The sequence below is a fragment of the Pectinophora gossypiella genome, chromosome 3 (genome assembly GCF_024362695.1).
Source record: "Pectinophora gossypiella chromosome 3, ilPecGoss1.1, whole genome shotgun sequence".
Lineage (NCBI taxonomy): Eukaryota > Metazoa > Arthropoda > Insecta > Lepidoptera > Gelechiidae > Pectinophora > Pectinophora gossypiella.
The window spans coordinates 4,236,290-4,258,845 of NC_065406.1; the positions used below are offsets into that span (position 1 = coordinate 4,236,290).

The 22,556-nt window shown below is 42.4% G+C and overlaps 2 protein-coding genes across 6 annotated transcripts in view; one reads left to right on the top strand and one right to left on the bottom strand.

The window, feature by feature from the left end:
- LOC126379655 (E3 ubiquitin-protein ligase UBR4) overlaps positions 1–22,556 on the bottom strand; it is a 75,290-nt gene that overhangs the window by 33,715 nt on the left and 19,019 nt on the right. For 3 of the 5 annotated variants that reach the window (XM_050028490.1, XM_050028506.1, XM_050028475.1), the window contains exons 24-47: positions 12,711–12,881; positions 12,148–12,293; positions 11,246–11,385; positions 10,467–10,674; positions 10,113–10,165; positions 9,746–9,887; positions 9,339–9,503; positions 8,427–8,575; positions 8,098–8,204; positions 7,777–7,988; positions 7,151–7,320; positions 6,501–6,713; positions 6,101–6,265; positions 5,782–5,976; positions 5,192–5,376; positions 4,741–4,902; positions 4,258–4,390; positions 3,443–3,645; positions 2,892–3,122; positions 2,439–2,589; positions 1,663–1,796; positions 1,196–1,351; positions 486–830; positions 72–252 (exon numbers count right to left, since the gene is read on the bottom strand). In XM_050028490.1, coding sequence (XP_049884447.1) covers positions 72–252; positions 486–830; positions 1,196–1,351; positions 1,663–1,796; positions 2,439–2,589; positions 2,892–3,122; positions 3,443–3,645; positions 4,258–4,390; positions 4,741–4,902; positions 5,192–5,376; positions 5,782–5,976; positions 6,101–6,265; positions 6,501–6,713; positions 7,151–7,320; positions 7,777–7,988; positions 8,098–8,204; positions 8,427–8,575; positions 9,339–9,503; positions 9,746–9,887; positions 10,113–10,165; positions 10,467–10,674; positions 11,246–11,385; positions 12,148–12,293; positions 12,711–12,881 — 4,117 coding nt within the window. The remainder of the gene's footprint in view (positions 1–71; positions 253–485; positions 831–1,195; positions 1,352–1,662; positions 1,797–2,438; positions 2,590–2,891; positions 3,123–3,442; positions 3,646–4,257; positions 4,391–4,740; positions 4,903–5,191; positions 5,377–5,781; positions 5,977–6,100; positions 6,266–6,500; positions 6,714–7,150; positions 7,321–7,776; positions 7,989–8,097; positions 8,205–8,426; positions 8,576–9,338; positions 9,504–9,745; positions 9,888–10,112; positions 10,166–10,466; positions 10,675–11,245; positions 11,386–12,147; positions 12,294–12,710; positions 12,882–22,556) is intronic. The other 2 variants (XM_050028497.1, XM_050028482.1) reach the window with 1 other exon arrangement.
- On the top strand, positions 14,953–20,724 carry LOC126379790 (uncharacterized). Its single transcript, XM_050028673.1, has one exon. It carries the CDS (start codon positions 15,074–15,076, stop codon positions 20,561–20,563), a length of 5,490 nt encoding a protein of 1,829 aa, XP_049884630.1. The 5' UTR covers positions 14,953–15,073; the 3' UTR covers positions 20,564–20,724.

Genomic DNA, 22,556 nt, shown 5'->3' on the forward strand with positions numbered 1-22,556 from the left:
AGGCACTCACTACTAGGCCGTTACGAAAGTTGGTTCATCTCAGTTTCAAATATGAAAGTAAATCGAGCTACCGTTAGTGGGCTTGGCTGGCGTAGGCGCTGTGAACTTGACGAGGTGGTGGGGACGCGCGACAGCCACGCCCCGTGCCAGCAACACTAGTCGGAAGTACGCCTCAGGATCGATGTTGCGCGCGTCCGCCGTGTCGCGGAGCTCCTTCAGCGAGGTGCACACGTACTTTAGAATTGCTTGGTCCTAGAAAGATAAAAAATAATTAGATTTCATGCTACTTATCTTCTAACGACTTTTCTTCGAAAAAAAGTAATTGTAATTAATTTGGTCATGATCGTCTTCCGATTAAGGAAAAAAGGCCTATGCCATGTAGGACATTACTATAATCGTCTCTTGCAATATTAGTATCATTTGCGTCCTTTTAATTTCCACACATAATCGAAATTTCAGAACCAAAGACATAACATTGGACGCACCTTGAACTGATGGTAGTGATTATGGTAAACAGCGCGCAACAAGCACTGCGCTCTTGCATGTAGATGAGCACTAGCTGGTAGATGCGCACTAGCAGGCGCACAGAGCAGCTTCCTTGCCGACTCGGCGCCCCCTTCAGCGCCGGCAGCGGCGCCACAAGCCGCGGGCGCGCCGGCTCCGAGCTCCAGCGCCTCCAGGGCGGAGCACGCGAGGCGCTCCAGAGGACTCGGTTTCCACGCGCCGCCGCTACCTTCCGCCTCCTGAGCAACTTTACTTGATGACGGGCAAGCTGAGGGGTCCTCGTTCTCTTCCGGCCAACCGAACTGTTCTTTATTCTTGCCGTAGACCTGAAGTAAATGTTTGTTTTTATCTTCTTCTCTCGTGTGGGTTGTGAGACCAATAATCGACCTCATCAACCCTGGGTTCATTAATTACACTGCTTGTTATAAAAAAAATATGCCGAATTATCCTGCTTTCCTTACTTTTATTTGTCATTTTCTTATGATACATTACAATTACATAATGATTGTGGCATTTCAAAGACTAATTTTTATACAGAAGTGTTTCAAGTCAACACACAATTAAAAAAACTTTTTACCTGTAACACCTTTGATATGTATTCTTGTCTACAAATAAATTCTTTTTGTGTCTTCAGTTTCTCTTTCTATATTCTTGAAAGATACGAAACTACGGCATGATGCAACACACTCACCTTTACAGAGTCAACCATGGTAACACCATCGGGGTCCTGGGAAGGTCCGAAGTTGATGACGAGCTTCTTGTCAGACTGCAGCGACTCCTCGCGCGTGAGGGGAATGTCGAACCAGCGGTTACGGACCACTATCGTCTGAATTGATCTGCCATGGACCTGAGGGAAATTAATTGATCAAATGTAGTCAAAAGGCCGTATATTATCCTTTTCATTGCCAATCTTGATTGTTTTTACTATTTTATCTAGAACAATTATGATCAATTGTTCAATTAATCAGATGTTATGCCTACTTACAAAATTATGAAGGAAAATGGAAAGTATGCGAAGTACAAAGAAATAGTATTTATGTTAGCCTTAGAATATGGGAACGTGGATCTCCATAGATCAGCTATACTTTTGTACTATTAAGAGCACAGGTATTAATTTTATGAAAGTGAGATTATGTTTAAAATTATATAAATAAATACCTCAACGTAAGAGGGTGTCCTCGCGACGTCTTGGCTTCCCAGCAGCACTCTGATGCCGCATATGACCATGTTGGGATCCGAGTTGACCACTTCCATCGAGAACCCGCTCATCTTAGTCGACACCACGTATAGTCCTATATGAAATAGATTATAAATTTTCCAATCTATAGGACTTTTCATAACGACTCTCATAAAAAACTACCTTATTCTGTACATATAAGACGTGTTATTCTACCTTCCCTTGCATCTAATATGCCGAAACATTTATAGCGGAAATAAACTTGAAGATATGTGCGACAAATAAACTTCTGCTCCGCAGCATACTGCATGGATATGAGGTTCTGGGGACCTCGACATTACGGCTGATATAGATTGCTTGTAACAATTGGAGCCGTGGTAGCCCAGTTGGTAAAACGCTTGCCTCTAACTTTGACGTCGCAGGTTCGAATCCAACATAGGCCTAAACAAATGATTGTCGAATTTGTTTTCGAATTCATGTTTGGATCATAAACGATTATCACGTGCTCAGCAGTGAAGGAAAACATCGAAACCCACATTCCCGAAAAATGCATTTTCGGAGGTATATGACCTAACTTGTATTGGGCTGGTTTTGCCTTCGCGGGTTTGAAAATCAGACAGGCAGTCGCTTCTGTAAAAAACCGGACCTGTAAAACCTTTAGGTTAGGTAAGCGGACCCTGTGAAAAACGGGCTAATGCTAGGGAGATGATAGATTGCCTGTAACGAAATAAAAGCTCTGTGAGAGTGATTCTCTTACCAGTAGTGTTGAGTCGATGCTTAATTTGCGCAACGTTGTACACCTGCAGCAGATCGTTCCCTCCGAACTCGGTGTCGGTCATCAACACGCAATGCTCGAAGAAGTCGATCGGGAACTGCGGCGCGCCGTTCGCGTTTGATTTCGTTGCCGCCTGTGAGATCAATGCTACAAATTAGCCTGACTAAGACACGATCAAATTGCTTACACGCACACATTATATATTATATAGAAGTTATATATGTCGCAGAGGCTATTTCGAGCTTTAGTGCTATCGAAGTATTCGGAATACGGCGGTGTTGCGCTTCCATGATTCGTTGTTTCGTGTCTGTGGGAACTTAACCTCTAAATAATGAACGTGTCTATAATGAGCAACGGAGTAGCCTGTGGCCATTATCCTATCGCATTTCGTCATATGTAGTGGCTTACAACTAGTCTTGATATTGTATTGGTTACCTGTTGAGCCTTGCCCTTGGCGTGCGTGAGCAGGCGCGGGCGGCGGCGCGGCGCGTGCGTGGGCTGTATGGCGGGCGACAGCCAGTAGCCGGTGTGCTCGGCGCTGGCGGCGTACATGCGCAGGCTACCGTCTTCGCAAAGAAGGATCAACGTGCTCTTCTGCTCGCCGCCGCCGCCGCACCAATGACGCACCGCTACCATGTCCGTTATCTTCGCCTTGGCCGGGACAACCTGTAGACAAGTTGTAAGACAGAAGGTTTTTTTAAAATCTAAACCCCTTTGTTTAACCATTGTCTCTGAGAATCTCGGCCTTATCTCTATTCTATTCGTAACGGCGAATTGTTCTGAAAACTTCTTACAGCTTCGTACTACACTGTGAAAGTAAGCTCATAAAAACCGACAAAAAGCGAGTAAGTAGTAGACGCATCGGCCCACGTTAAATACCTACCGCAGACGAGCAAAAACCCCCTCAATACGTCGGTGAACGCATCCGCAGAAACAATCCGCTGATCTATTGAAGAGTAACAAAATAAGAAACGACCATAGCTGACCTTGATCTCCTGCACGAAAATGTTGTTAGGTGTGAGCATGAGCACAACAGGGTTGTTGTTGGCCTGCATGACGGCCGTCACCAGGCCGGGGTGCGCCGCCACCTCGGCCCACTGGCACAGCGACTGCACGCCGCCGCCCTTGCCGCCGCCGCGCCCGCCCTCCTTAGATGACGACGTGGAGGAGAGCGTTATCATAGCTGTGCCTGCAATTTAATAAAGGGTTAGGATTGATCTTTGTTGACATCATCACCGGCATAGCATTATCCCGTTGTCACAGGGTCCGCTTACATAATCTAAAGATTTGATAGGTCCAGTTTTTTAGAGATCCGACTGCCTGTCTGACCTTCCAACACTCGAAGAGAAACCAGCCCAATAAAGGTTATGTCACATACCTGCGAAACGCATTTCTCGGATATGTGGGTTTCCTCATAATGTTTTGGTTCACCGCTGGGAACGTGAATATCATTGGTTTAGGACCATGCTGGGAATCGAACATGCGATCTCACACTGAGAGACAAACGTACTTTCAACTGGGCTACCACGGCTCATATGGTCATATCTCATGATCTTTGTTAATATGAGGATATAAATAGAGCGTGAACAGTGAGATAGTAGTGTGGCAGTGTTTCCTCTCCACCGGTCTATCTCTCAAACTGCGATACCGCGCTCGCAGTCAGACTATACCATTACAATGTCGCTGCATCACAACAGGCCATTCAATTGAAGAAGAACAAGGAAAAGTGTGATCATTACTTGACTTAATTTATCCATAGATCCATTAATTTCTTTCTTGGTCATTTTCTCAGAAATATTACCTTTAACACTTTCTTCAACAGTGTTGAGCGGCGCCAAGAAGCTCTTGCCTTGCGCGTAAGAGAAGAATAGCATCTTCAATGTATGAGAGTAGTAGATGGAAACACCTCCACCGCCTACTAGACCAGCGACATCCTGTAGAAAAATTGGAAAATTACAATAACGATGTGTATATTTCTCAATAATAAATCTAAAAACTTCTCGTGCAATAACGACAGAACCCTATTCAACTCGCATCCCTTTTGACGGTAAAGATCTCGGTACATAGTTATGTAGAGAGTAGTTACTCTCTGCCCCATTTCGTCGAGCCGATCTTTTGTTGTGGACTGAATCTATACGCAACACACTTCACATTTGCCCACACGCAATTGTCATCTTCGTTAAAGAATAACAGATGTGTGCAGTATCACTAGACTCGTCGCTCATGGGCTGTCAGTACATGTGGCCCGCAGAGCTCATGCACAACATGTGATCATACACCTCACCTGTATCTCCGGGTGCAGCACCTCGAGCGTATTGGTGACGTAGAAGGTGCCGAGAGAGGCGCGCGACTCCTCGCTCATAGGCTGCCAGTACATGTGGCCAGCAGAGCTCATGCACAGCATGTGCATCACGCCGTCCTGGTTCACGAACGTCACGTCGCGGACCTAAACATATGCCGTGTTTAATCACATTATTTTGAACACACAAAACAAAAGCTATACACCGAGAAAACTGTGTTATCTGTAGTAAAAGCCAAGTATTGCATTCCCTTCAAATAGATACAAACATGTTGAAGATCCAAGTTGGATTTTATCGGTACTCATCATATCGGAAAACATATTTCACTATGTTATTTCAGTTCGCAACCGCGCGCTGCCCGTCAAGTTAAGAGCCTCCACCGTAATTTCAACAATTTATGAAAGAACCTTCTCAAAACACAATGCTATATCTCACCTTTCCACTAGGCACAAGGAAGTGATGCATGGGGTTGTTGAGGTCCTTGCTGAGGTCAAATATCTTGACGAAATCCGAGGTGACAAGTGCTAGCTGCGTCTGCGAGCCCGGCAGCCAGATGGCCTTGATGATGTAGTTGTTGGCGTCTAGGCCCGTGGTCAGCACCAAGTGGTCGGCTACGGCGCCTAAGGACAAAACGCAAAGAAATGGTGATTGTGGATAATCAAATCAATCTCTATACGGTACGTTCATCTTGCTAGCGCCCCGGGCATGGCGTGAAAACCGTCTACCCGTCTGTATGTCCTTCCTCACTAACCCGACAGAATACAGGCGATGCGGTTAACCACAAAGTTCATCGTAACCAATCAGCTCAAGTGTGTCTTAAAGCCTTCTGATGTTTTATGGGTCTGCCCAAATCTTTCTGTCTGTTCCATAATATTTACGAACTGAATAATACTTTCAAGGCCAGAGTGAACAGGCACATTCTGGGCGAGCTCGCTCCATCTTAGGCTTCGTCAATGCCTTCGAGCAAGACTGGGACCAAGAGCAAACCCATTAAAAGGCGAAAAAAATAATTAGACAGAACTCACCTCCACTATTGAAGGTAAGCACATGGCATTCCTTCAGTCCGCACACAGCCAGCAGGTCTTCATTCCACTGGTTGCCGCTAAGGCTCAATACGGTGAACGGTATCGGTGCCGATGATAACCGCGTCAGCGTTAGCTTGTGTTTCGATGAGTCCGCTTGCTTTAGCAGCGCTGATAACTGTAGCACTGTTATTTTTCCTGGAGAAATAGTGACACCATTAGTGATTAAGTGTAGCTGAAAAACAAGTTGAAATAACAGCAAGTAGAGAAACTGATAATTAATCTGAGACATGAGACAAACACTATGAACTTTCTTTCGTACCTTTTTCATGTGAGACAGCGAGATGTTGCCGGCGACCGTGTGGCGACGCGAGACAGCACATGGCGACGCGACGCAATTTGTGTGCTGACATCAGCTGCCGGATGGTTTGCCCGTTCTCGCCCGTGTACGACATGCGCACGTTCTCGAACGCGCCTTCTTGGGAACCTACAATAAATAACAAACAAATTAAAACGAGGTTGAAGGTCAGGACCAGAACACACACGATTAGAAAAGTGTCTCCAAAATTTACCCAACCAGGAATCGAACCTGGGACTCCAGCTTCACAGGTAATATATAAGCTCCATGAAATTAACTGCGACTCAGCAGTCGTGCTTCTGCGCCTGCTAAACCTATACAAAATTTGTCAAATGGGTAGTAGATGTAGGTCCAGCTAGCTTACCAAGTGTAGGCAGCATGAGCGTATCCGTGTGAGTGAATCTCTTCTCTCCGAGGTGCAGCTGCGCCAGCGCGCGCTGGGCGCGGGTGTGCGCGCCGACCGCGGCCCCGCGCGAGCACGCCGCGCGCACGCCCGTGGCCAGCGCTGCCAGCAGGGCGCGGATGCGCTCCATGCACACGCCCCAGCCTGGGTATGCGAGGAGGAATGGTCGGCACCCTGAAACAACATCACAAGTGAAATTCAACTGGGACATAACTCATCATCCTCCTGCCCTTATCATGTAGGGTCGGCTCAATATGTATTTCTCTTCCATTCATCATCCAATCAATCGACTGAAAAACTATTGATGAACAATTTATAATCTAATGAAAAAGCAAGGAAATCGTAAATTCATAATATGTCAATTAACAGAGTTCGCTTATTTATTGCCGCTCTTTTTCTTATAATAAACTAGCGACCAATGAATCGCAACTTTTAGACACTCGTTGATTGACACTTTATTGGGATGCAAAACGGAACGGTGAGAAATTATTTATACGATATCAAAATCTCAATAAGGCACCATCATCGCTTTGGAGGATCTGAAAAAATATGTCCAAAGAAATGCCTTAGTTTGTTTAGTAGTCACTCTAGTCACCTGGTTGAACACTCACCTTGGATATTAGACGCTAGTAATGGTCGTCTAGGTGGAGCTAACAGCGCCGGTGGAGTAGGGCTGGAGGGGCGGCGACGTAGCGAGGGCGCGGGCGGCGCTTCCTCGTTGGTCCCGGCCGCGCCGCGCACGCCGCCTAGCGTCACGGATCTCTTCACTAGCGCTTGGCAACTGAGAAATGTTTTTTTTTTATGTTACTGAGAGAATTGATTATACAGAAAAATTATGAATGATTCTTTATAACACTAACCCGTGCTTAGGTCATTCTGTCACCGTGACTACTGAATACTACAAGCTCAGAATACAACTGTCTGGCGCCTCAAGACAAGAAAGTCGACCACATCATAGAATAAAAAAATATACTACTACGTATAGAACGGCTATTTCTTTGCGTCTTATCCTCAGGCGCCGTAACTGACCAATGGAGTAAAAATAACATACTGCCAAAACAATATTTTTCAAGCGGATACCTACAAATTATTATTCCAGACAAAAAATAAACATGGTTAGGTGAGAGGATTATTGGGACATTCAATTGAAGTCTCCTTTGACAATTAAGAGGTACAAGTGTACGTGACAGATGGCGCCACCGCCATCTTGCGTGCGCTCACAGAACCTTGGTCGTACCTGGAGTCGGGCTTAGCGCCGCAGTCGCAGAAGAAGTTGCCAAACTTGGCGTAGGACACGTCGTGGCCGCGGTGGCAGACGCGCGCGCACACGGTACACACTCCCACGCCGTCCACCATCTTGCACGTGTGGCAGTGGTACCAGTGCTGGTTCATGAACTCGCGCTGCGTCACCGTGAACGTGCATAGTTTCTGCAGCATCGCGTCTTCGTCCTGGTGACAGAAGAAAGATAACATTCATCAAAAACTATGTCCAAGCTAGACGTGTCATCTCTGAAAGGGATTCGATTTGAAAAGTAAAGATGTTTTCGGTAGCGCTTACCGAATCATCAGCGCTGGTGTCATCATCATCCTGTTGTTCGTCTGTGTAGTCAAAGTCGAATCCAAGGTCTGAGGGAGACTCCCATGTAGGGCTTACGGAGCGCCATGCTGCGGAAAAAATATCATTAGCATTTTTTAAGAAAATATTTACTTGATAATAATTGGCATAGACTAATCGAATTCCAGGGAGGGATTTAAGAGAACTTAACGAATTTGTTTGGGAATCTCATATCTCTGATTTTATCGCGGGTAACCTTTAATTTAATTAAAATACATAATACTCGAAGGTGTTTTAATTAGAACTTAATGAATTTAAACATGTTGACTTACTGTGCGGCTGCGACGTGTTGATGGAATGCAGCGCGTCGGCCAGGTATGAGAGCAACACACACGCGGACTCGATCTGCGGCGCCAGGTTGCCATCCACCTGCCCTTCCTCCAGCTTCTCCAGCACCTCGGGAGCGCTTAAGTTCGCCACGCTGTGGTAAAGGTTGTTTATTTGTGAAAATGAAGTGATGGATCTGAGACTTATTTTTCTTTTCATTGATCTACTCAAGTGAACATGCTGAATATAGCTCTGAAATCCGTTTTTCAATATCTCATCTAACGCCGGAGATATTATAGTTAAAGTTAGTGGTGAGGAAATGCTCCGTTCCGTACTGGTAAAACGGCAGTAGTAGCGTGTATGGCCTGATTTCGGGTGGTTATTTAATTTTTCAACGATTTCGATTCTGTTTTCACATTTGGCTATCAATTCTACGATGCTTACGTATAATTATGGAAACTTGTCAGGTACACTATTGCGTTTTTCACTCGATTGACCTGATTTTTAGCCCTCTGCTGCTTATCTCATAAGGAATCGGAAAGGACGAACCGGACGCGGATGTCGAAGTAACGCATTTCTGAAGGGATTACAACAAAGAACGAAATGATACTCCTCCCGTCCAATAGCTCAAGACAGACGCGCATTATTATGAGGATATAGTGTAGTGACTGTACACTGTTAAAAATACCTTTAATATATTGGCAGCAAGACAAAGATGCAGTGTAGTGTGAATGCCAGCTGTCATTCTAATAAAATTACACATAAGCGCACGACTATATCCCAACGGTAGTAAGACGTTCATCCATCGCAAGATGAGCTAAGTACCCACACCTCACCGAGCTTTCTGTTAGACCAATGTGGCAAATGGTGAGCCGTAGTGTTGTTCATCAAGTTATTTAATGGGGTGCAGCTTTTACCAGGCAGAGAGCCAGTTGACAGCGGCAGGGAACAGCTGTCTATGGTCGTTGCCGGTGTGCGCGTCGGCCAGGCGACACATCTCCCGCAGTAACAGAGGAGACACGACGCTCTCGCCGCACACGCTGATCAGGGTAGTCAGCATGCGTTCGCTTACTTCCTCACTGCTGAAATACATTCGTTGTTAGTCTAAAGAAGGCATTGTTACATTAAATTAGTTGAGTTATTTTAACCTTTCGACAATACGAGATATCATACGCTAAGGAAAAAAGGGTTTATAGTATGCGCAGGCAAAGTAAAGTTTGAAAATGTTACATTATTTTACCTATCATCATAATTATTCGTACAACACGTTGCCTGTCACGGCAGGACAGAGAACGAATAAGAAATCAAAAAATATTATCCTTACCAATGCAGCTGCGCATGTTTGCAGATGGCGGAGAGTAGAGCGGCGTTATCGTTGGACTCGGTTAGCGGCGCGGGCGCAGGCTCGGTGGTGGCGGCGGGGGCGGCCGCGCTGTCCTTGCTACCGTCGGACCAGCTGCACTCTGCTTGGTGGACAGTACAGATATTTATTTATACTCGTTTAGGCGGTACTTGTTGATTTATTTCAGTTAGCGTGGAGTAAGCGTTATTATCACTAACGCATAAAAAAGAAAGGAAGGTACATATTTTTCACAATGTTATGGTTCAAACAACAATCTGTTAAAAAGTTTATGAAGATATTTAAGTGAAAAAACAGACGATTTTAAAAAGACTTAAATTTAAATATTTACCAGAATTTCCAGATTGTTGCGCAGTGTCCGATTGTGCTCTAGGCGCTGGCGATCTGAAAAATAAATAACTCTCTGCTTACCCGGGTGGGAAATAGGCGTGATTTTCTATGTATGTACGTAGAAATACCTATAAAATGTATTACATAATCTCCAAAAGTGATGGTAAATGAAAAATAAACTAAGATAATCCGATTCAGACGGCGAAAACGTAGACCTGAAGCAGATTGTATGAGGACCTGAACGCTTATTATCGAAGATTAGGCGCAGAGTCGAGAAGAGTATACATGTCAAGCGGAGGCCTTTGCTCAACAGTGGAATCAAATAGGGTACGTAAGATAAGACGAGCCAACTCACGGCGCATCAAACACGGGTAGTTCCTCGGTGCGCGGCTGCGCGTTCTCGGTGCGCGGCGCGGAGTCGCTCTCGGTACGGAACACGCTGCGCAGCGCGTTGCGCAGTGCCAGCGATGCCGGGTTACCCGCGTCCGGTGCCGACGAAGTAGGTGTCGGTAGTTCTGTCTCTGTCGGGGTCGCGTTCGCTGTCCCTGTCGCGCCGTTTGTTGCTGTCAACAAAATAGGAGTCAATGTAAAGTCGGTAAGAGGATCTGTAGCTAGATATCAATATGTATGACGACAAATATACGCTATTTGCGTAAATTTACAAACTAAGTATACAGTAAATGAACTTATATAAATATGATATGGTGCTAACAAATCCCGCCAATAGTAATATCACACCAACAGATCGAATTGATCATATTCGCAAAAGGAATTCTACAAAAATATATTCTGTACATAAAAATCTTATCCATCCATTATGTTTATTTTTTATCTGTTTTCTTTGTATGTTTCTTGTGTCTGTTTCATTGTGTACAAATAAATAAATAAATAAAAATATATTAGGTATTATTTTTGGAAGACCAATTGGTTATATCTTCTTCATCTAATTCTTTTATCCCCTGTTGGGATGTAGAGTTCGAATAACAGATTTCCACTCCTGGCGATCTCTTGCAGACTCTTTATATCGATCCAATGACATGCCGAGTCTTTAATTCTCCGTAAAGTCATTAATTAATTGCATAAATAATATATGTAATTACTAAAACTTATAGTAAATAAGTATTGTGTACTCACAAGGCGTGCCGAGACAGATGTGCGCGAGCAAGCTTCCCAGACGCTGCTGATCGGCGACGCCAATGAACTTGCATACTGAGATACACAGCGCACTGCTCAGCTCCGAGCTCTCGCACCCAGAGAATATCTTGATGAATAGCCTGCGAACGGAGAACAATTTATTATAAAAGCTAAATTAGCACAGAAAGTAAAATACGAAACTTTATTCGTATATAATGCGAATTCCGAGGGATTGTGTCCTTTCTATGATGGACAATAGGGTATTTGACTGGGTCAAAGACAAATTATAAAATGCTAATCATAAAAAAGAAGCCAGTCTAAGATGATAAAAAAATCAATGATATTTTATTTTTCGACTTACTTTCGAATTTTATTTATGCATTTAGTTGACCGCTATTATTGATGGCGTCACAAGACAATATTGCCACACAAACTCCAAAGAAAACTTCCGTTTTGAGGTTTCGTAATGAGTATATCATTTGACTAGGTTGTCAAGTAGCCTATCGTTAGGTATAGGCGATAAGCTGATCCCTTGTCACCCTTAACCTCATCATATCCATCTTACAACTTCGTATTAAGAGTGGTCTTGTTCCATGTGGCTTTGCTCACCCTATTAGGAATTACGGGCGTGAGTGCGTATGTATGTATGTTTACTTTGACCATGTCTTTTACTTAGAAATTACTTTTTAGGGTGCCTATCGTAACGGAACGCTATCACTAAGCCTGCGCTGTCGTAGGGTAAGAACTATTTGGCGCAAATTTGAGAATTCTAGCAATGAAAGTTCTACACCTATAAATCGAACGCGCCGATTTAGGCAGCGTGTCTAACCGAGTCACTCAGGAACCATCTTTAGAGAGTAATGAGGAAATAAGTTAACATTTTCAGTACTTTGAACACTTACTTGATGACCCTCTCAGCGTACGGACTTCTTGCGTTGGGCGCAGCGAGCAGTATCCTGCCGAGCGAGTAGCCCGTGCCTTCAGCGAACACGGATTCGTACGCCAGTCGCCCCGCTGGACGGTCTAAGATCTTTTCCCAATATTTCACCTGTTTATAGGGTTATACTCAGTTAGTTTACAGCTTTAATTCTTGTTTGGATCATATACAATTGATGTCACGTGGTGTCTAGGATTTGTGCCCGGTTAATGCTACACCGACAAGAGCGTGGCTCTTAAATTGATGATGTAATGGTAATAGGCTCCCACGTCGTTACATGGATTTTATACATAGCTTTCGAGGAGTGGGTGTATATATTATACACCTCTGCCTCCCTTCCGAGGAGTATGCAGGTGTGATGAGATGGTGTGATGCTATGTTGTAGAGGAATATATTGAAGCTTCCATGGTCTGTATTTACGCAATAAAGTATATTCAATAAAGTAACAATAAAGTAGGTATATTCGAAGATTTCGAGAAATGGGGAGTGGAGAGGTTTTGACGGACATAGATTGTTAGCAAAACTCACCATGTGTCGTAGCGTCTTCTCGGTGGAGGGCTGGAGGCTGTCGACGAGCACCATGTAAGTGGTCTTGAGGATATGCTCGTGGATAAGTTGTTCCGCCTTCTGAGCCTGCGGCACTAGCGTGTTGAGGGTTGCTGATAGCGGCTCCGACATGAACTCTAGACGACCGTCCGTCTGAATCGAATGAAAGGAAATGTATTTATACGGTTGAATATTCGAGTTATTTTGTTATTTTTTAGTTTTGTGCATAAGATTTATAATTGAGTACGAACTCCCGAGGTATAACAATAATCGTTTGTTGTTATTAGTTGAAACATGAAAGGCACAATACAATATGTCCACTTTGCTAGTCAGTTTATGAGATTGTTGATTACATTTGTGTAATGGGACTTTCGACAGACCCCCTTTACAAATAAGGTTGTCGCGAAATGCGAGGACATTAGCCATATGGTAAGTGCACACTACTGATATTGTTCTGTGGCAACTCTAGAATTGACTTGACAATATGACTTTGACATGGACTTGACAGATTTTTGGCTGTGTGTGCACTTTTAAGTGGCGGGTAGTTAATGACGGAAAATGCCGCGTAGCGGTAAGTGACTTGTTTCGACAGTCAGCTTACGGAGACTACACGGTGGATGAAATTATAATGTAAGACCCTCAGCGTTGGAATCGGGTGAGTGTTTTAACCCCTGGTAGACTATTTTAGCTATAAGACATGTAACTATGAGGAAATGCCGCTTTCCATAAATCATGTCAGCTCGTGCTAAAGGAAACAGACCAACGTAGAATATGCAGGAGACTCCCTGGCTAAGATAAGTGGCGGGGAGTGCGTAGGCTGTTGCGTAACTCGAGCTACCAGCCAGGGAGCCAAGGATGCATGTTGGAAAATGATAACGGTCGTCAAGATTCGATGGAGACAGGGGCGTGACTAAGGGGTCGGAGGAGGTCACCGTGGGGGCATTATGCCCCTGCGTCCGCCGGTGTCAAGGAAATGTTGTTGCTCAGCATAGCAACAACAGGGACACCACAGGAGCAGTCTGTCGACCGTTAGGCTTATACCATAGGTTATACCACGCGCGTGGACACTGGCCTTGGTTGGAATTAGCGAAGCAGATTAAGAGTAGAATACTTATCTTACGGTCAACTCATGGTTACAAGTTTTATGGCATTATTGATCTATGTGTACCTAAACGCGCTATAAATGATGTTATTGACAATGCGTCTCCATACGGAACCCAGAGCATACAGCCTGGGGAAAGCGTGGGGCGTTTTGTCATGGTATATCTTTGTAGTAGACGTTATTCTGTACTTGATCCAGGCCTACAGCTCAAGTAAAGTACAGAAGTTGCTACAAAAATGGTGGAGATGCTGCGGAAAAAATGGATGCTTGTTTTTATTTTTTCAGGCTTTAGATTACAACGCAATTATCAAATTGTGTTTTTATTTAATAAATATAAAGTTATTATATACTAAATTATTTTGAAATAAATCTGTTTTGTTTTATTCTGTATCCGAATTTTATACGAATATTTTCTGATCGTTTTATTTTTTACCGGTTTTGTAATTTAGTTGGATGATGTACAGCCACCTTTATTTTTTCGTTGGGTGGTTGTGTTGGCAGAAGTGGTTTTGTTGTCTATGGAAAATAGTGCCGGACACACTTCCGTTTATTTTTTCTGTCGATATAGTTCGATCGAATTACGGTTTTTTTTTTTTATTTCTGTGCTCGAATGATTAATATTGATACATAATAGTATTATGTTATTTTTAATTTATTTAAGTGGAAATACTTATTATAATATAGGTAACAGAATTTAGAAATTACTTAAAACTAAATCCAAGTTGTTGCGTTGTTTAATCGCATAGTATGTAAAGGCATATAGTTCTCATAAGTCGCGATGATAATTTCCATTGTTCCGAATTCGCAATGCTTGTCCGTTACAGTTTTTGTTTCTATACTCAAAAGTAAGGCATAATAATATGTCTGCATGATGGTTGGTTTTAACGATGACATTTGAAAACCCGTAATTATAAATTTAAAAATGTCGATAAATTGACAACACTATAAAAAAGTAACGAACGCCGCGCGCTTTTTCTTGTCACTTGTGAAAATTTTCCGGCTAGTTGTTTTCTACAATTGTGAAAAAGTGAATAATTTTGTGAATTTTGCTCTGATTAAGTGTTGACGAACGTGAAGGGCGAGTTTCTATTTAGAGATAGTATAATATTTTATGGTAACCGTCGAAAACCGCGTCAACGACGTTAGAGATTCATCGGTGGCAATAGGAAAGTTCTGGGGCTTCAAGGGATCCAAGGTATATATACCTTTAAACGAATCGTCGAAGCCAAACGTGTGTAGCACGATGGAAAATTCACTTAGGCACCGTTTGAAAGAACGTCGCGACCGCCTAGCGACGAGGTTGGACGCCATAGAATCCGAATGTACAACTGGCATACTAGAATCTAGGATTAAACAGTACGCATCCGAATTGAAGGACCTCGCAGATAAACTGGATACAGAAAGCAAGTTCTATTTAACTACATCAAAATCCATAGATGAAGATGTAATCAAAGACTGTATGGATGTGCAGCTTAGATGTGAGGATACCATATTGACTTTGCAAAATACACCAACCACCTCTTACTGCAGTACTAAATTGCCTAAGCTTGAACTCTCAAAGTTCGATGGGAATATGACAAAATGGTTTGAGTTCTGGGACAAATTTGAGGCAAACATAGACCTCAAGCCCTTGCCCGAGGCAGATAAATTTTCATATCTGTATGGATGTCTTGAAGGAGAGGCCTTGAAAGCTATAGCAGGGCTTACCATTACTAATGATAACTACTCAGTTGCGGTAAGAATACTTAAGGAAAGATTTGGAGCTAAGTCTCGAGTGATAGATGCACATTATAAGTTCTTGTCAACATTACCTCCAGCCAAGTATAATTTCCAAGAGTGCCGATACCAGCTAGATGCTATCGAAACCCACCTGAGGGTGTTGAAGACTCTTGGTGAAAATATAGAAGGAAACCACCTCAGAGTGACTATTAATGAGAAATTCCCGGATCAGGTCATGTATCAAGTCAACCTTCGTGTGGGAAAAGAACCGACTGTGGCACAGGTACGAGAAACACTAGAATTAGTTATATCAGCTATGGAAAAGTCTGGAATGGCAGGGACTATGCAAGAACTTGATGAGAAAATAGCTATAGGTGTTACAACAGAGGCTCTTCATATGAAGGTTGAAACATTGAAGTCAAAAAAGGAACCTATGAACTATATACGAAAGGGCACAAAAAGATTTAGCAATGACAATGACAACTCGCATTCTCTACCTACTAAGAGGCAGAAGAGAGATAGACCTTGTCTGTTTTGTGACCTGTTAAACCACAAGAGTGAAGACTGTCGGCGAGTTAAAACAATCAAAGCAAGGCAAGATAAAATTAGAGAGGCTGGCAGATGTCTAAATTGTCTATCAAAGCAACATAAAGCTAAGGACTGCAATAAGAAAATATCCTGTTTTCGGTGCAGCAACAATCATTTGAAGATTTTCTGCCCACAGTCTGCGGATCAAGGTGAGGATTGTAATGATTTTTCTTTAAATCATTCGAACACGATCTGCAACTTATCTAATTTTACATATTTGCAGACGGCAGTGGGAAATATAAGAAATCCAAACAACCCCTCAAAGCAATTAAAGGGGCGCCTGCTCCTTGATAGCGGTAGCCAAAGGAGTTATATTACAAAGAAGATTGCAAATGAACTTGATTTGATTAGTGATAAAGAAGATTTACTATTAATTTATACCTTTGGTGCTACTAGTCCCAAGGAGACATCAAGTCCGCTTTCTGAAATCATAATAGAAACCAAGAGAGGGAATTATAAAAAAATACATGTGAATATTGTTGATCGGATAACAGAAAAGGTTCCTATTGCAAAATATGTAAACAAATCAATTGACATACCTGCTGATGATGGATCTGCTGGTGAGGATATACATCTTCTTGTTGGAAATGATTACTACAGCTCATTCATGAGAGATGGGAAAATAGAAATGTCTCCAAAACTGTTTTTGATCAATACTGACTTTGGCTGGATTCTCTCAGGCAACACCAACGTTGAAGAAGAGACTTCTGCCCTGACCGTGAACACATATTGTCAATGTCATGTACCAAGTTGCCCATACTTCGCAGAACCTGACCTACCACTAAGAAGTATTGATGTCAACTTCCTATGGTCCCTAGAAAGTATTGGTATAATGGACAATCCTAAGGCTACAAGACAAGAGGAAGCTGTGAAACACTTCATGGAGACTGTCCAGTATCACAATGGTCGTTACCACGTAAAATGGCCTTGGATCCAGTATCCTCCTGAATTATCTTCCAACTTTGGTCTTGCAATTGGTAGACTAAAGAGCATGCTAAATAAGATGGATGAAGAAACACTTCATGAATATGACTCCATACTGAAGGACCAACTACAGTCTGGAATAATAGAAGAAATTGATCCAAAACAGAACCAGGGATCCGATCAGCTGATTCATTATCTTCCACATCATATGGTCAAACAGAAAGGAAAAAAGGGAAGACTTGTTTATGATGCTTCAGCGAAGACATCAGGTCAGAAAAGTCTCAATGAATGTCTCTACAGCGGGCCTTCTTTCCTTGAAGATATGACAGGATTGTTGCTTAAATTCAGGATGAAGAAAATAGGAGTGATGGCTGACGTTGAAAAAGCATTCTTGCAAGTCGGGCTCCAAGATGAAGATTGTGATGTGACAAGATTCTTATGGATCAAAAAATTAAACAAAGAACCAACCGATGATAACCTGATGTATTTACGATTCTGTCGCGTTCCTTTTGGAATTATATGCAGTCCTATGTTGCTCACCGCTACAATCAGACATCATATGGCCCAGTCAACATCAGGAGATCTGCTGAGAAACATAGCTGACAAGTGCTATGTGGATAATCTTGTTACTAGTGCTGACACTGTTCATGAAGCTAGACAAATTTATGAACAGACAAGACAGTCATTTATACAGCTGGGTATGAATATCAGAGATTGGATCTCCAATGATGAAGAGCTCATGAGTACTATTCCAAGAGTACATCAAGCAGATCGGCAAGAAGTAGTAAAGGTACTTGGACTTTCTTGGGATGTGAAGAGAGATACCCTGAAACTGAAGGTATCTGAAGACTATTTTCAACAAGATCCGTTAACCAGTACTAAGAGGACAGTACTTCGTGATATAGCCAGAATCTACGATCCTCTTGGATTTGTATGCCCTTTAGTACTACCTATGAAGATACTGTTTCAAGATATCTGCAAACTTAAGCTGAAATGGGACGTAGAGCTGCCCGATAACCTGAAACAAGTGCTGAAGGATAACCTAGACGTTCTACGTCGAGTGCAGGATGTAGAGCTTCCAAGATATGTAGGAACCGATTCTCCTGATACAAGATACCAGATACATGCCTTCACAGATGCTTCAAAAAATGCATTTAGCTGTGTTGTGTACATTAGAAGTGAAAATAGACACCAAGTGATAGTGTCCTTCATGATGGCTAAGTCACGTATATCTAGAATCGAGGACAAGAACGAATTGAAGATCCCACGATTGGAACTCCTAGGATTCCTGATTGGAAGCAGAATGTTGACATATATCAAACATAACATAGATTATAATATTGAAAAGCAATATCTGTGGACTGATAGCCTCGTAGTACTGGGCTGGATGAATTCTAGCAAACTGCTTCCTCCCTTTGTGGCAAACAGAATAAATGAAATTAAGAAGAATCATCCTGAAACAGAAATGTGCTATATCAGTACCAAATCTAACCCTGCAGATATTGCCACCAGGCCGGAACTCTGGGAAGAGAAGAAAGAACTTTGGTTGAACGGTCCAAATTTCCTTAAACAATCCGAAACACAATGGCCTGAGAACCGACACTATATTATTCATCAGTCACTTCTTTCTCTCGGGGAGGTCCCTCACGGGGAAAACCTGGAAGAGAAGGATACACCACCTGAAAGGAACACGGAAGAGTTGAGTACTCAGATTAATGAAGGCGAAGATCTTGATGAATCCATGGGAATTGATAATTCTGTATCTGGACACAAACCTGAATCCACATGGCATAATGAAACTGTCATAGACATAAAGAAAGTTCAAGCCGAACACTTTCCAGAAGAACTGGCAGGTAAGAGGACACATCTTTCAAGAAATTTTGATCTTTTCTTGGATGTAGATGGTGTACTCAGGTGTCGAGGTCGTATGACTAACACAACGTGGAATTACGACATGAGGTACCCAGTTTTGTTGCCAAGAGATAGTGAGTTTACAAAGAGGATCATATCAGAAACTCATGAGAAAAATTATCATGTTGGCGCAGCTCACACTCTGAGTATCATTCGTGAACGTTACTGGATACCCCAGGGGAAGTCTCAGGTGCAAAAAGTGATCAGAAGATGTCTACAATGTACGAAACATAGTGGTGGACCCTACAAGCTCCCACCTACTCCAGCCTTACCCCCAGAGAGAGTCAATTACAGTGATCCTTTCACATTTACCGGCGTGGATTACCTCGGCCCTTTGTTTGTGACCACACCTACTGGAAAAGAAAAGAGATGGGTAGCGCTGTTTACATGCCTTGCAGTCCGGGCGATTCATCTAGAAATTGTGAAGGATCTGACAGCTGACGAGTGCCTGCTAGCCATGAGAAGATTTGCCGCAACACGAAGAGCGCCAAAACGCATATATTCTGATAATGCTACATGTTTTAAGCTTACTTCGGAAGTCATGTCAAAACCATATTGCGTGGAAAACAAAATTGAATGGAAATTTATTCCACAACTGGCGCCATGGCATGGTGGATTTTATGAGAGGTTGGTTGCTCTAGTAAAACACTGTCTCAAGCGTACTCTTGGAAAACATCTACTAAATGACGGCAAACTAATCACTGTAATAAAAGAGATAGAGGCAGTTGTAAACTCCAGACCGATTACACAAGTTGGAACAGAGTTGGAACACACATTGCGACCAGCTGACTTCCTTAGTCTGAAAGGGTGTTTGATGATAGAACCAGCATCATTGGAATTACCTCCCGAGGGCACTACAGCAAAATTAGATCTCATCCAAAGCTGGAAACGAGGGCTCAAAATCATCAATGAGTTTAAACAAATGTTTATCGGTCAATATCTGTTGAGTTTGAGAGAACGATCCAAACATCTGCCCAAACAACCAAGGACTAAGTCTCATCGCACCCCGCAGGTAGGCGATATAGTACAGATATGGTCAGATTCAAAGAACAGAGAATCTTGGAAGACTGGGAAAATAATCGCCTTGATGAAAGGAAGTGATAACGAATGCCGAGTGGTAAAGGTGAAGACAAAGGATTCTGTCCTCATACGCTCTATTGGACATCTATATCCGCTGCAAGCAGATGACAGTGATGGTCATAGTCACGTTGAGGAGGGAAGCAAGGATCCTGAACCAACGAATTTGAGTTCAGACGTAGTTCACACAAACTTGCAAGAGCGTGAGGAATCTCAAGAAGGATTAGAAAGCTCTGAATCCCGAGACCAAACAGATATCACTGGCGAAACGTCTCAAAGCGACACAAATGGTTCATCTGATGCACTGGATCAACAAGATATTGATGCGACTGAAATATCTGAAAAGCAAGATGATGAAAGTGTTGACACTGAGCAGGATACCCTTGCTCCGAGAGATGAAGTAGTGGATCCACCGGCAGTGGATGGTGCATTGAGGAGTAGAAGAGGCGCGGCCATTCGAGCTTCGGAGCGGATCCGAGAGATGACGCGTCACCTACTTACTGTGCTGCAATGATGTCACTTCTTCTCTCGTGGGAGTGTCGCGAAATGCGAGGACATTAGCCATATGGTAAGTGCACACTACTGATATTGTTCTGTGGCAACTCTAGAATTGACTTGACAATATGACTTTGACATGGACTTGACAGATTTTTGGCTGTGTGTGCACTTTTAAGTGGCGGGTAGTTAAGGTGATGCATTTCAGTCAGCTAGGTAACGGTGCGTCAGCAGATGGCGTTACTTCTGCAGTTTTCGTATTTTTTTCCATTTATTCATTTAGTGTTAAGTTCTGACCCAGTGAAATGTTAGGTGGCGAAATCTTACATACATTATCTTTAAGTTAAGCTACAATTTTGAAGTATTTACTGCAGATATCATATTGAAACATTGCATCAAAAGTTGGTGTCATTTCAATTTGTGTACAAACACGAAGCTGTCACACACACATGCGAACTAGATTAGCTATTAAAAGAGATGCATAATTTGAAGTCTACTTCTAACTTCTAAATGGCGCATTTGGTAAAGCAGTCGCCGCCATTCTTAAGTTTCACGGTTCAAACCCAAGTGCATGTTTTAATTGTTTTTACTTTTTGTATTCTTTTTTACAATTGAATTTGGCGAACCCGTCTATTTGTTACGGAATTTTCAAAAAGTATCACTTTTTTTACCAATAATATTATAATTATACAATAATGTACTTTGCACTAAAGTACCTTCCGTAATTTCCGTATTTTTTATTTTGTAAAATTCTAACAGGCATTAATCGCATGAGTGAACATGCGGCTAACTAAAAAACTACTGAACGGATTTTCATACGGTTTTCACCAATGAGTAGAGTGATTCATGGGCGTGCTTTAGGGTATATAATTTATACAAGTATTTTTTTTTGTATAAAATGGTTCAAAAATGATGATGAATGTCAAACATAATTATCGTTACAAATATAGCCGACTTGGAGCTTTCGGCGAAAACGCTGCCTGAGCCCATTGAGATATAACAAAACAACGTATGGTTGAATTGTTCCTTTTTTGTAGGACTACCGAAAAGTCCACAATATGTCATAATAATTATATTGTGTATAAAGAATTGTGTATATGTATTGTATGATTTTACAAATAACGATCACAGTACAGTAATAATAAGGTAGATTTTTCCTAAATTGCGTCGGTTCAAACTTTGTCGCATCGCGTTTGAAAGATGTAATAGCGCTTCAGGACGTCCCGCAAGCACGGCGCTGATGTCGCAGTATCCGCATATAATTATTATGACTTGTCATTTAGTTCCAATAAAATCCGCGGGACTTCATACGTATGTCAGTGACAGCTGGTGATAGCATGCGGGACACTTAGCAGCTAATCGAATTCTATGTTGTTTTCGCGCCCAGTCCAGACGACTTGCAGCGCATTTCTGGACTTATATTTACGCGTGGTGTTTATTGTTAGGTTAGTTAGTTCAGGTTAGGACGTCTTTTTTTAACGAGGACGTTAAAAAAAGACGAGGCTGGGACGTATTGAAGTAGTATTTCCATATATACGCGGCCTGAAATGGGCTGTTTCGAGGACCTGAACTGGTTGCTGTCGAACTTATTATCACGTTTTCTTGAAAATTCATAAATAAGTCAAATAGAAAAAAGAAAAAAGATTTTCGTTAGTTTTAGATCTGTCATGATGTCTGTGATGTTTGTTTATTATACATAAGAATTTCAAAATTTATCTTATTTTTTTTCCCAAAGGGCAAGGCAAAGGGAACTATGCCCATACAGCCATGTCTTGTGTTTTTTTTTTCTTGATGATGATTAATGAAATGATGAAACCTAAGCCCCCACCCTCGGAGCAGAATCCTACTCCGAACCCCAAACGAAGTAAGCGACTTGTTGGCGCAAAGCGAAAATAGATAGGTACACTTTGTTTATTGAATATTCCGATTTAATAATACTATCGGGAATGTTTTCCGACTAACTTAATGTGATCATTAACCACAAAACACCACTTCATATTGATTATTTAGAT

Coding starts and splice junctions, on each gene's coding strand:
- LOC126379790 (XM_050028673.1), top strand. CDS start 15,074: ATGGAAAATTCACTTAGGCACCGTTTGAAAGAACGTCGCGACCGCCTA.